At 43.8% G+C, this 12,667-nt stretch overlaps 1 protein-coding gene across 2 annotated transcripts in view; it reads left to right on the top strand.

Moving 5' to 3' along the window:
• The first annotated feature begins 5,658 nt into the window (after window positions 1-5,658).
• Window positions 5,659-12,667, top strand: part of SZRD1 (SUZ RNA binding domain containing 1) — a 30,162-nt gene continuing 23,153 nt past the window's right edge. For both annotated transcript variants that reach the window (XM_029947556.1, XM_029947555.1), the window contains exon 1: window positions 5,659-5,750. In XM_029947556.1, coding sequence (XP_029803416.1) covers window positions 5,700-5,750 — 51 coding nt within the window. In that variant the 5' untranslated portion in view covers window positions 5,659-5,699. The remainder of the gene's footprint in view (window positions 5,751-12,667) is intronic.

Here is a 12,667-nt window from a genome sequence, read left to right as displayed (position 1 = left end):
ACCACACAGAGTTGTTACATATAATCATGTATTCCTGTGTCTTATTTTATAACTAGAAGTCTGGACTTTGTCATCTCCTTCTTTTTTGTCTGTTCTCTGACCCCTCCGGCAACCACCAGATTGTTCTCTGTATTTATCAATTTCTTTCTGTTTTATTCTAAGTTTATTTAATTACTTTTTAAGTAATCTCTACACCTAATTTGGTACTTGAACTCACAACCCCGAGATCACGTGTCCCATGTGCCACCAACTGAGCCAGCCAGACATCTCTGTTTCGTTTTTTAGATCCCATAAAGAAGCAAAATCACAAAGGGGCACCTGGTTGGCTCAGTTGGTTAAGCATCCAACTGTTGATTTCAGCGCAGGTCATGATTTCCCAGTTTGTGACTGAGCCCCAAATCGTGCTCCATGCTGACATGCTGCTTGGGATTCTCTCTCTCTCTCTCTCTCTCTCTCTCTCTCTCTGTTGTTCTCACACTCTCTTTCTCTCCTCCTCCCCTCCACTTGTACACACATGCGTGCGTTCTCTCAGAATAAAACATAAATGAAAAATCCCACAGTATTTGTCTTTCTCTGACTCATTTCATTTAGCATAATATCCTCTAGACCCATCTATGTTGTCACAGATGGGAAAATTTAATTTTTTTATGGCTGAGTTCAATATTCAATTATATAAATATTCAATTATATAAATGTATCTTATCTTTATCCATTCATTTATTAATGGGCATTTAGCTATTATAAATAGTGCTTCAATGAACATAGGGACGCATGTTTTGAGGTAGTGTTTTTATTTGAATAAATACCCACAAGTGGAATTGCTAGATGTTATGATAGCATCATTGATGTTTTGAGAAACGTCCATACTGTTTTCCATAGTGGCTGTGCCAACTTACATTCCCTCCACTAGTGCACAAGGGCTCCCTTTTCTCTGCTTCCTCACCAACCTTGTTACTTCTTCTCGTTTTCACAGTAGCCAGTTTCACAGGTGTGAGGTGATATCTCTTGGTGGTTTTGATTTGCATTTCCCTGATGATGAGTGATGCTGAGCCTCAAAACCTAGGTTATTGAACTCTAAGTGATGTTGCTTCTGACAAACAGGGGGAGAGAAGATTGAGGCCGGTTTATACATGGTCTGAAATAGCAGAAAAACTGGATATTACCTCATGGAGATTTGGGGGCAGGGCCGATATATGATGAAAATAGCATTTTAGAATGATCTCTCTGCAGTGTGAGGGCCAGCTGGGATATGATTGGATACAATGAGACAAGAGATGAGAGGGCTGGCTGTTGCCTGTCTAATAAGTGTAAAAGAAAAGTCTTTGTCCAGAGTCTATTCCAATAATCAACTACTGAAATTAATTTCTTATGTATATACTTATGTAGAGTAAGTAAACTATAAACATAGAGCAACATTCAAAAGGTACCAAAAAAACTATCAAAATTAAATCCATTCTGCCAGTGCCCTAGCTACCTCTCTCCTCCACCAAAGTAACTACCATTACAAATTCCTTATATCTTTCCAGAGATGTAGACACCAACAAACACATACACGTATAGGGGCACCTTGCTAGCTCAGTGGGAAGCGCATACAACTCTGGATCTCTGGGCTGTAAGCCTCACATTTGGGGGCAGAGATTACTTAAAAAAACAAAGCAAGTACACATACAACATATAAACAAACAAACTGACAGGTAGCAGCAAACCATACATACTGCTCTTTACCTTGCTGCTTTTTAAAATGATTTTTAAACGTTTATTTATTTTTGAGAGAGAGAGACACACAGACAAAGCATGAGCAGGAGAGGAGCAGAAAGAGAGGGAGACACAGAATCTGAAGCAAGCTCCAGGGTCCGAGCTGTCAGCACAGAACCCAACAGTGGGCTTGAACTCGCAGACTGCAAGATCATGTCCTGAGCTGAAGTTGGATGCTTAGCAGACTGAGCCACCCAGCACCCGACTTGCTGCTTTTTTAAAAAAATTAATTATACTTCTCTGAGGTCATTTGATGTCAGCATATTTAGGATGATCTAAATTTTGTTAACAAATTGCATTCTATTCCTTTGTATGGAGGTACCATATATATTTTTAACATTATTTTTAATGTTTATTTATTTTTGAGAGGGAAAGAGTGTGAGTTAGGGAGGGGCAGAGAGAGACACACACAAAATCTGGAGCAGACCCAAGACTCTGATCTGTCAGCACAGAGCCAGACGCAGGGCTCAAATTCACAATCCATGAGATCATGATCTGAGAGAAGTCAGATGCTTAACTGACTGAGCCATCTAGGCACCCCTGTACCATATATTTTTAAAATAAATTCTATAGAGATGGACATTTGTCTCTATTGTCTTGTGATGATAAACAAGCTAGCAAAGAATATCCTTGTACTTTTGTTATTTGCTTATGTGCAAATGTATCCACAGGGAAATTTCCTAGAAATGCAATTGCTGGGTCAAAAGGCATGTAACATACACTTTAAATGTTGGTAAGTTTGCCATTTCTTTCTTTCTTTCCTGTTTATTTCTTAACACAACTGTCTACCAAGCCTCAGTTTGTGCATTAGGTGGGAAGTTTTCCCACTATGGGCTTTGCTGTTAATTCCTATCACATATCAGAGTGTTTATGTGATGTATCAAACATGCCTGCAGTTCTGAGTAAAAGTCCCGATCATTAATAGTGTATCAAATGTAGTTCACAGGAAAGAGAAACTCATGTTTTAGGATATCTACTAATATCTATATGTACCACTACTTCAACTTCTGGGGCTTTCCCCCTGATGGAAGAAAATCACCACCACTTCCTCAATTTCAGAACTTATTTGGTCCCATCCTCATTTTACAGACGGGGAAGGGAATTGTCCAAGGTCACAAGGGGGTCTATATGATTAACTAGGACTGGTGTCCTGGTAGCCCATTTGGTGGAAAAAAGCTATTTCCTTTGCTGCATGCTCAAATGATCTCCAAGGTCTCTATCTTTCTGGCCTCCTAGAAAATTCAGCCTCAAGAATATCCAGCTAATTCTTTTGTGAAGGTGCAATGACAAATATAACAAATTTGTAAGAAAATATCTCCCTCTGCTGGTAACATTCTACAACTACAAAGCCGTAGAAAGAGAAAGGAAGGAAGGAAGGAAGGAAGGAAGGAAGGAAGGAAGGAAGGAAGGGAGGAAGGAAAGAAAATAAAAGAAAAAAGAAAGGAAAAAAGAAAAGAAAAAAAGAAAAGAAAAGAGAAAAGAAAAGAAAAAGCATCCGTGCCAATGATGAAAAATGAACCATACCTCAAGAGACTTAGGTGTTGCCTAATAGACAATCTCATTCTTCTTGCTGTCGCCAAGGCTCAGTCAGGGTAATTCACTTAAGAGAACGAGTTCACAGAAGAATGTATTCAAAGTAAGTATAGCTCCAGGGGTGTCAGCTGGCTCCGTTGGTAATGCTTGATCTCCAGGTTGTAGGTTCAAGCCCCACGTTGGGTGGAGAGCTTACTTAAACATAAAATCTTTAAGGGTGCCTGGGGTACTCTGTTGGTTAAGAATGTGACTCTGGGGCATCAGGCTCTGTGCGGACAGCTCAGAGCCTGGAGCCTGCTTTGGATTCTGTGTCTGCCCTTCTCCCGCTCGTGCTCTGTCTCTCTCTCTCTCTCTCTCAAAAGTAAATAATAAACATTAAAAAAAAAAAAAAAAAGAATGTGACTCTTGATATCAGCTCATGTTATGATGCTCCAGCCCTGCCTTAAAGGGTGCCTCCATGCTCTCTCTCTCCCTCTCTGTCTCCACACCACCTCTCAAAATAAATAAATGAACTTTAAAAAATAATAAAATCTTTAAAAAAAAAAAAAACAAGAAAGCAAATATAGCTCCAAAGAGTGAACAAGACAAAATCTTTTTTCTCTGACATTGTTCAGGCTATTCAAATTATAATATTTTAGACATAGAGAATTTGAGCTGCTAATGGGATATCCAATGTAGAGATGCCAATAAGAAGCCTCGATTAAGAATTGGAAACACCAGGTCAGGTCAGGACTGAAAGTCAACTTTGGGAATCTTAAGCATTCCACACTCTGAGCATCTAGGTAAAAACAATGGACTGAGGATACACCCAGAGATGATCCATATTTCAGAGATAGGAAGTCATGAAACTAGAATTAGTAAGCATGTCACTTTCACTTCTAGGTAAAAACTAGTAACATTTAACACACGATTGCAGTTTATATAATAGTTATTAGGAATGTATATTGCAAAAATTCTTAGGTGCCTGGATGGCTGAGTCGATTGGGTGTCCGACTCTTGGTTTCAGCTTGGGTCATGATCTCATGTTTCATGGGTTCAAGCCCCACCTCAGGATCTGCACAGCTGGCAGTGTGAGCCTGCTTGGGCTTCTCTCTCTCTCTGTCTCTCTCTCTCTCTGTCTCTCTCTCTCTCTCTGTCTCTCTCTCTGCCCCTCCCTCACTCACACTGTCTCTGTCTCTCTCAAAACAAATAAATAAATAGACTTAAAGGAAAAGAATAAAAAATTCTCAACAGGAAGCTGTTACGTTAGAAAGATTAATGACATGCTAAAAACATGAGAAGAAACACATTCCAGGTTAGGTAACTTGATTACAAATAGCTAAATGCAAAACTACCAAATGACAGGTTTTTAAAACTGAGGGCCCTATAGGAATATGACAGTGAGGAAAAAAATACATTTGGCTTTCCCTCTGTTTTTATGTTTTGGGAAAGAAAGGATGATTAGAGAATTGTACGTTTTCATAGGGAGGCAAGAACCCCCCCCCATAATGATAATAGCTAACCCTTGGAACTCTTACTGTAGGTCAAGCACTGCCCAATGCTTCTTAGCATAGTAACTAGTTTAACTCTTAAAATCTAACTTTGAAGCAGCTACTACTATTATTGTCTATTTTTTACACTTGGGGAAACCGAGGCACAGAACTCATAAGTAACTTGCATAAGATCACACAAGCTTATTCAAGTTGGAAGTGTCCAAAGTTGAACTTTAAGGTTCAATGTCTCTACTTCAGTACTGGACAAAAATAAAGCAGGAATATGGTTTAGGAAGATGTATTAATAAATGTTTAAGGAAGTGCTAATGAGTGTATGTCATTGAAGACTCAGGAGAACTTTCGTAGTTCTGGTTGGCCTGCTCAGGTGAAGTATTTTCAACTTAAACTATCGTCTTAGTTAACAGATGCTTGGAATATGCTTTATGCGAAGGAAAAAACTGTAACGATTTTCACCTTACCACATAGAAATAACAAAATGTGTTATGCACTAGCAGATATTTTTCATTCTCTATTGAGATATAAACATATTTTGAGCACTTTGAGAAACACGTCATCTGCAGTTCATGGACATTACCAGTCACTTTAAAAAAAAAAAAGTTTTCAGTAATTGTCTGCCCTTAGAAAAGATGGTTCCCGAGAACACACTGTCCGTACGCAGGACGAGGATATCACGTGGGCTCTCCCATTCAGTACAGGAGCTAACACGTTGCCCTTAAGAAAAATGGCAACCTTGGCCCCTCTGCCCTTTTCCATGATGGCTCTCTCGATGATCAAGGGCCTTGGCCGGGCGCTTCTTCCGGGCTCGGCAAGGGGCGGGGTCCATTGAGTAAAGCTTTGCGTGCCGGCGGCGCCCGCGGAGGCGCGCTTCAGAGCGCAGGCGCGGGGAGGGGTGGGGGAGGAGGGAAAGCGGCGAGTAAGATGGAAGATGAGGAGGTCGCTGAGAGCTGGGAGGAGGCGGCAGACAGCGGGGTAAGGAGGAGCCGCCGCCGTGGGGCAGGGCCGGGCGGGACCTGGCGTGAGGGTAGCCTCCGGGGAGCGGGTCTGGGGATGGTTCTCCCCAAGGAAGGGCCCCCGACGCCGGACCGGGGGTGGAGGAGAGGTCCCCGGTCCCTGAGCGCCGTGAAGGCCTCTTAAAGGGGCCGCGTTCCGTTTCTCCCTCCACCTTACCCCAGTGCGCCTCCCTCCATCCCCCCGAGTGCGTGTCATCCGGGGCGCCCCACCCGCCATCCAAGGCCTCTTTGCCTGGCCCCAGCGCCCGCTCTGTCGTCCCGGGACTCTCTGGCCCTTCCTCTCCTGTCGCCGCCCCCCCCCTCCGCCCTCCGCCCGAGTCACCATTTTAAAGTTCATGTGCTCTGATGAGGAGCGGCACGGCATGTGGTGGGGGGCTGTGTGAACCGGGGCGGTGTGCCCGGCTCCGGAGAAGAGCAGCGGAAGGCAGGAGGGGAAATTGAGTCGTCTTTGGGCTCCTCCACTCTATGCTAAAATTCCCCATTGCTTTGCGCCTTCCGCCACGGTGGGCGAGCCTGGGTTTTTTGGTTTTGGGTTTTTTTGTTTTTTCTTTTTCGGTTTTACTCTGAGAGCCCGTTGCATGCGGGTCTCCCGGGGACCCCCTACCCCCTGAGAACAACCAAAAGCCCTGCGGGCAGCCCCTCTCCCCTGGGACCCACCCAACGATCTGAGCTCGGGGCGAAGGTCTCGGAGAGTACTTGTCCGGGTCAGGGGGGAAGGGGGGAGGGGTGCGATTTATAAAGTAGCCGCATTCCTGGGAGAGGAGAGGGGGAAATGAACCCTTCGATTTTGTTTTTTGAGTTTTTGTTTGACTCTAGAAGCTGCAGGGATGTAGGGAAATCGTTTATCCCAAGCTGAAAGAGCCGGAACCAATTCTGTTAGGTTCGCGATGAATTTGGGTCTTTGCAGAGTTTGTGGTTCAATGGTGACCCTTGAGAAGATGCGGAGATAGCTTTTTGGCCTCCTGGTGTTCGTGTGTGTTCAGTGCTGGCTCAAGTGACCTCCACCTTCAAGGTTTATGGGTTGGGAGTGGGGCGTGGAGAGCTGAGTGTACCAGGAGAGAACTGGAGTTGGGTGTTGTGTTTTGGTTTGCTTTTTACCCCCACGTGCCTTTGAGGGTGCTCATCAGAGCTGGAAATTGACCCTTGCTGCCGAGGGTGAATCTCTGCGGGAAGGTTGAAACTTGGCTTTGCTTGGAAGTTTTTTCGGGTGGTTCAGCATTTCTTGCACGTGTTTATGTTTTTCCACTTAGCATAATTAAGAATTTGAAGAATTAGTTCGTCCCAAAGGTATTTGATACAGTTCTTGTGTGCTGACCATCTTTGGATTTTGATTTGAGTAAGGAGAGCAACTGAAAGATTTTATAGAGAGCAACAGGTGTCGTCTGGGTGTTTATTCAGCAAACATTTTTTTTTAGTGTCTCTGTGCTGGGCAGTGTGCGTAGCAGTGACTTTGTGCTGTAGAATGCAAAATTTCCGGGTACAGGCATTTATTACCCACCACTAATATGAGTACATCACTCAGAGGTCCTTCATGTACACCCTCTTGGGGGGAAAAAAAAGCCTGTCCTATAATTTGAACGTGACTCAAATGATAAGTTTCTTGAGCATCTTGGCATTTCTTTGTTTTTTTCTGACCTGTTTACAAGGAACATGAGTTTTCCATGTTAAAGAAGAAGAAAATGAAAACAAAAATGAATGCAGGATTCAGAAATTTGAGGATTACTTGTGTTTTTCAGAACGGGTAAGTGGCTTAGGGATCAGCTAGCCCAGTCCCACATTTTACAGCTGAATGAACCCCGGGGATGTAGGATATAACTTAGATCTTTCTTTTTTTTTTATATAATTTTATTTATTTACTTTTTATACTGAGAGAGACAGAGCATGAGAGGGGGAGGGGCAGAGAGAGGAGGAGACACAGAACCGGAAGCAGGCTCTAGGCTCTGAGCTGGCCGTCAGCACAGAGCCTGATGCGGGGCTTGAACCCACGAACGTGAGATCTGACCTGAGCCGAAGTCGGAGGCTCAACCGACTGAGCCACCCAGGCGCCCAACTTAGATCTTTCTTATGCTTGTCTGGTACTCTTTTTACTATATGTTAGTAAAACCCTTTAGAAGTGCCGGGAACAGAGATGGAACCCAAACCTTGCCTTGTTGACATAATGAGCAGCCAAAATGTAGGTTCTTTCTGCATCTTTTATTTAATTGAACCATTGAAATAACCTGTAGAGTTATTGTCCTTTTATAAACAAGGAAACTGAAGTTGAGGGAGTAACCTGTCTTGCTCAAGGTCACGCAGATAGTACTGGGGGAGCTGGGGATTGGACACCAAAGCTTGTCTGTCTCCAAGGCAGAGTTCATTCTGTAGCCTTTTGCTGTCTCTCCTCCTGGGGACCTGGGGACGACTTGAGAGCTGGGCATTACCTTTATCTTTTAAAATATTTGCTTTGGACTTCTATTTGAAGGCTCTCTTGAATTTGATTCCCTTTTCGAATTTCACAAAGGGTTTTTGTAAATGTGCACTTTTGAAGGAAGGGTGCCAGGGAAGGGATAAAGTACTATGTCCACATCACTGGGAAACCAACCGGTTGTACTTTCAGATGTAGGCAGTTGCATGTGTAAAAGGCTTCAAATTATCCTGTCTTCCAACTGAAACATGGGAATGAGTATTAAGCACCCTCCCCTTCCAAAAAACACAACGTGCATGGTGAGAAGACTAGTAAATGGGGGTTGACAAATTTTTAAAGTGAACATTCAAACTTTATATATCTGGAGGTAGTTCTGATCCTTCAAAGTAGAGGCTTTTGGGTGATACCTGCCCTCAGCACCACAAAAGAATTTTGACATCATACTGGAGGTTTTGTTTTTTTAATGTTTATTTATTTTGAGAGGGACCCCACCCACCCCTGTGGAGGGTGGAGGACAGGCAGAGAGAGAGGGAGAGAATCCCAGGCAGGTGCTCCATTACCTAGGCCGAAATCAAGAGTCAGACGCTTAACCAACTGAGCCACCCAGGTGCCCCTGGAATTTCTAATGTGTCCGTACATCCGAGGTAGTTTTTTTTCTTGCGTATTTTCAAAATACTCAGTATCTCAAGTCCCATCATGTCATTCTAGGGAAGACTTTGAGAATCACTCCAAATATTCTATAAATAGGCTGCTTTTTGCTTTTAGTTAGTGTGATGAACACTGGCCTGATGTAGAACTATTCCTTTCCTGTTTCCTTCCAAGGAGTTAAATCTCCAATCAAAGGACAATTCAAGGAATATAACGTGCATCCCACTAAAGAAATGCTTCTTTGAAAATCTACTGCCTTTGGGAGAAATGAAAATGTAAATTGAGTTAATTTTGATTCAAACTCTAAATTCTGTCCTTTGTTTTAAGCACATTTTAAGGGACAAATAAAACATTTTGTAATTGGAAGTCATCTTTGTGCGCCAATCAGATCATCAGTTTGCTCAATTTCTGACAGTTTGAAGCTTTATATATTCACTTGTTTAGAAAAAAAACAAATGGCATAGCCTAGTCCATCTTGTTAATGGGCTAACCTGATCCTAGGGGAAGACAGATGGTACATAAATGGAATTGGACTGGTAGTTATAATGCATTGGCAGCCTCTCTGCTTCCTTTGCATCTCAAAAGTTGCCTTTTGTTCTTTGCCAAGGTCAAGTCTTGTAACTAATTGGAAGAAAATGTATCAAGTTAAAGGATGGCTGGTCTGACTTCTGGACTAAGAATTCAAATTTATGTTTACTTTCTACCCTCACTGAACCTCTAAACATTACCCCTTCAGCGATGCTGGATGCCATATAAGTCTATAGGAAGGTGTCATTAAACACTCAATACTTCCTGTGTACCAGGCCCTGAGCACAGGCGTAAGGCAGCACTTTCTTTGGAAGAGGCAGAGATGGGGTACCATGGCTGGGATCAGAGACAGTCTTGTAGGAAGAAGGTGATGATTCGGACTACTTGAATTAAGCTGTAGAAAGTCTGGGAGGGGTGGGTAGAGATAGGGCCAATGTGTATATGTATAGGCAGCAAGAGAAGAATGTGCCACATTGGGAGAGCTACAAATACTTCTGGCTGTGGGGTAAGGGGTTGGCAGGGCTGACTGGAAAGAGATGAGGCCAGAGAGGTATGCAGGGGCTGGATCGGGAAGGGCCTCGTTGTACTTGGTTCTGGGGAGCTTGGACTTTGTCCTGACAGCACAAGGGAGCTTTGAAGGCTTTAAAAAAAATTTTTTTTTTTTAAGCTGAGTAGTAGTGTAGACTTTTTTTTTTTTTTAATGTTTATTTACTTATTTTGAGACAGAGCATGTGCATGAGCCCTTTATGTGGGAGGTAAGGACGGCGAGAGAGAGAATCCCAAGCAGGCCCCACACAGTCAGTGCAGAGCCCAGCGTGGGGCTTGATGCCATGAACTGGGGAGATCAGGACTTGAGCCGTAATCAAGAGTTGGATGTTTAATCAGCCGAGCCACCTAGGCGTCCCTGGCATATATTTTAATTTAAGAACTAAGAACTTTGATTTACTTCTTTGGGTGTGTGTGTGTGTGTGTGTGTGTGCGCGCGTGCGCGCGTGCTCGTGTACGTGTGCAAAAAGGTGATTTTATTAAAGCATGAGAACAGGACCCATGGGCAGGAAGAGCTGCCTGATTTACTTCTTATTCTTCAGAGAAGAGGCCCGAAGCATGGCTTCCACCATACTTTGGGGTCCTCAGCACTTCCTGTAAGTGCTGTCATTATGGAATACTTACTGCGGCTGTGGGTAGTGGGCAAATAACAGTTACTTCGGGGCTACATGGTGTTGATTTCTTAGTCCTTATACTAAAGAAGGCATTTAAGATTTGTGGTATCGGAAAGTACAAATCCAGGTGTGCCATGCCTGAAGGAGCCATTTCTAAGCTATTCCAGGTCTTTCTGGGAAGATTGGGTCTTAAGGATTGTGATTTGCCCAGAGCGGGCTTCCCGTAAGGGATGTGGCCAGTTTAGATGTGATCATGCTGAGCCATCTGTCCCTGTGATTCTGGAAAAAGATCGGTGTCACTGTGGTTTCAAAGAAAGTAGGATAATGCACTTTTCACTGGTAACTTCTCTGCTCCTTTCCTTGAGGCTGCTTGGGGCACCTGTTCCCAGCATGCTCTGGGTGTTTGAGAGAGCAGCCACGGTTGCCGTGGGCTGGAAATGCAGACAGTCACAGGCCCTCTTCACCTTCTACAACAGGAGAGAACTTCGCGTGTCTCTGTAAAGCTTCTGGTAAATTCCTGCAAGAGAAAAGGCCCCGTTGTCTAGATCTGATGACTCAGACGTATTCTTGGGGCCAGATTTTTCTTTCCAGTTTCCACCTTTATACAGCAGTGGCTTCCCCACAGTTTGTGTCCATTTCTGGCTGTATCAGTAGAAGCCTTCACCAAGGTGTGGTGTGTTCTTTCCTGCACACTTGCCCCACAGGAATAGAAACTCTTTTCTGTCAGGTCAGTTACTGACTTGTTGGTTTCCTAGAAGACTGAGGTTAGCTACTTATATCTGTGGCCAAAACACAAAATGAAATGTGTGTGTTTTTTTAAAGTCGTAACCATAGAGATTTCTCATTTGCTGAAGTGTTTTTAACTGGTAGCCTCTGCCAGACATCCTTCTCTTTAACATTCTGCTGCGCCCAGGATGTTTGATGGGAAGGTAGAGGTGAAAAGCCACCACCGCAGAAATTAGTAACAAATCCTGACCCCAGTCTTTATGTAGATAAACAATCTTATCCCGGAGGGTAAGACATTTCAAAATGTCCCTCCCAGTAAGTCATCCCCTCCCTGCACTCAAAACTCTTTCCCTTATAAAACGAACACAGGAAATAACAGTCATTCCTTCCTGAAAGGAATAGTATGTACAGTTGAAATTGCATTCTTCAGGGTTGTGATCCTTAGACTGTTCGAACTCGACTCTGGGGAGGTCAGGATGGTCCTCACACTTCCTAGACCTTGAAAGCTAAATTCCCAGCCCTCCTGCTCTGGCATTTGGCGTAATCTTGGCAAACATGAGCATCTGTGACCCTCCAGCTCCGAGTGCTATTTTTGGTACCTAGCTGCACATTTCCCTGGTGAGGGGACTCTGCCCAGAGCCCCACAAACTCCCAAATCTCGCTGGCCTCTTTAGGAAGGGCTTCTTAGATGGCGTCTTCAGGGCGTACTGCAGGCTTTGCCGAGTGCATTGTCACATTCATCTCCACGGCGTAGGTGTTTTTATTCCTGGTGTCTGGGAGAGGAAGTCACTTGGTCGATCTCAGCTCAGCTACTGGCATCCTGAGCCCACGCTCTTAGGGACCTTTTTGGACTGTTTGTTTACCTTTGCTTTTCAGTAGAGAGTTAACCATTTAACCGCTTTAGGATGTTTAGTTGCTAGTTCCCTCGATGTATTGTACTTGTTTCACCTGGGATTGACCTGCCTCTGCAGTCTGATGATTCATTCGTTAAGGAATTTTTTGTCTCTGAGAAACTCGAATTTGGTTCCCAAGAGCCAAAAGGACAAAGCTGCAGTCGGTTGTTGTTTTAAATAAAAAAAAATTTTTTTAGGGGTGCCTGGGTGGCTCAGTTGGTTAAGCCGCCAACTTCAGCTCAGGTCATGATCTCACAGTTTGTGGGTTTGAGCCCCGTGTCAGGCTCTGTGCTGACAGCTCAGAGCCTGGAACCTGCTTCCGATTCTGTGTCTCCCTCTCTCTCTGACCGTCACCTGCTCACACTCTGTCTCTCTCTCAAAAATAAATAAACGTTAAAATAAATAAATAAAAATTTTAATTTAATTTTCAGAGATTTATTTTTGAGAGAGTGCAAGCAGGGAGGGGGCGTGGGTGGTGGGGTGGGCAGGAGATCCAAAACGGCTCTGTGCTGACAGC

Source organism: Suricata suricatta, chromosome 8 (genome assembly GCF_006229205.1).
Source record: "Suricata suricatta isolate VVHF042 chromosome 8, meerkat_22Aug2017_6uvM2_HiC, whole genome shotgun sequence".
In the NCBI taxonomy this organism is placed as follows: Eukaryota; Metazoa; Chordata; class Mammalia; order Carnivora; family Herpestidae; genus Suricata; species Suricata suricatta.
Note: the sequence above shows the minus strand (reverse complement) of the source record. Positions and strands in the feature narration are given on the sequence as shown.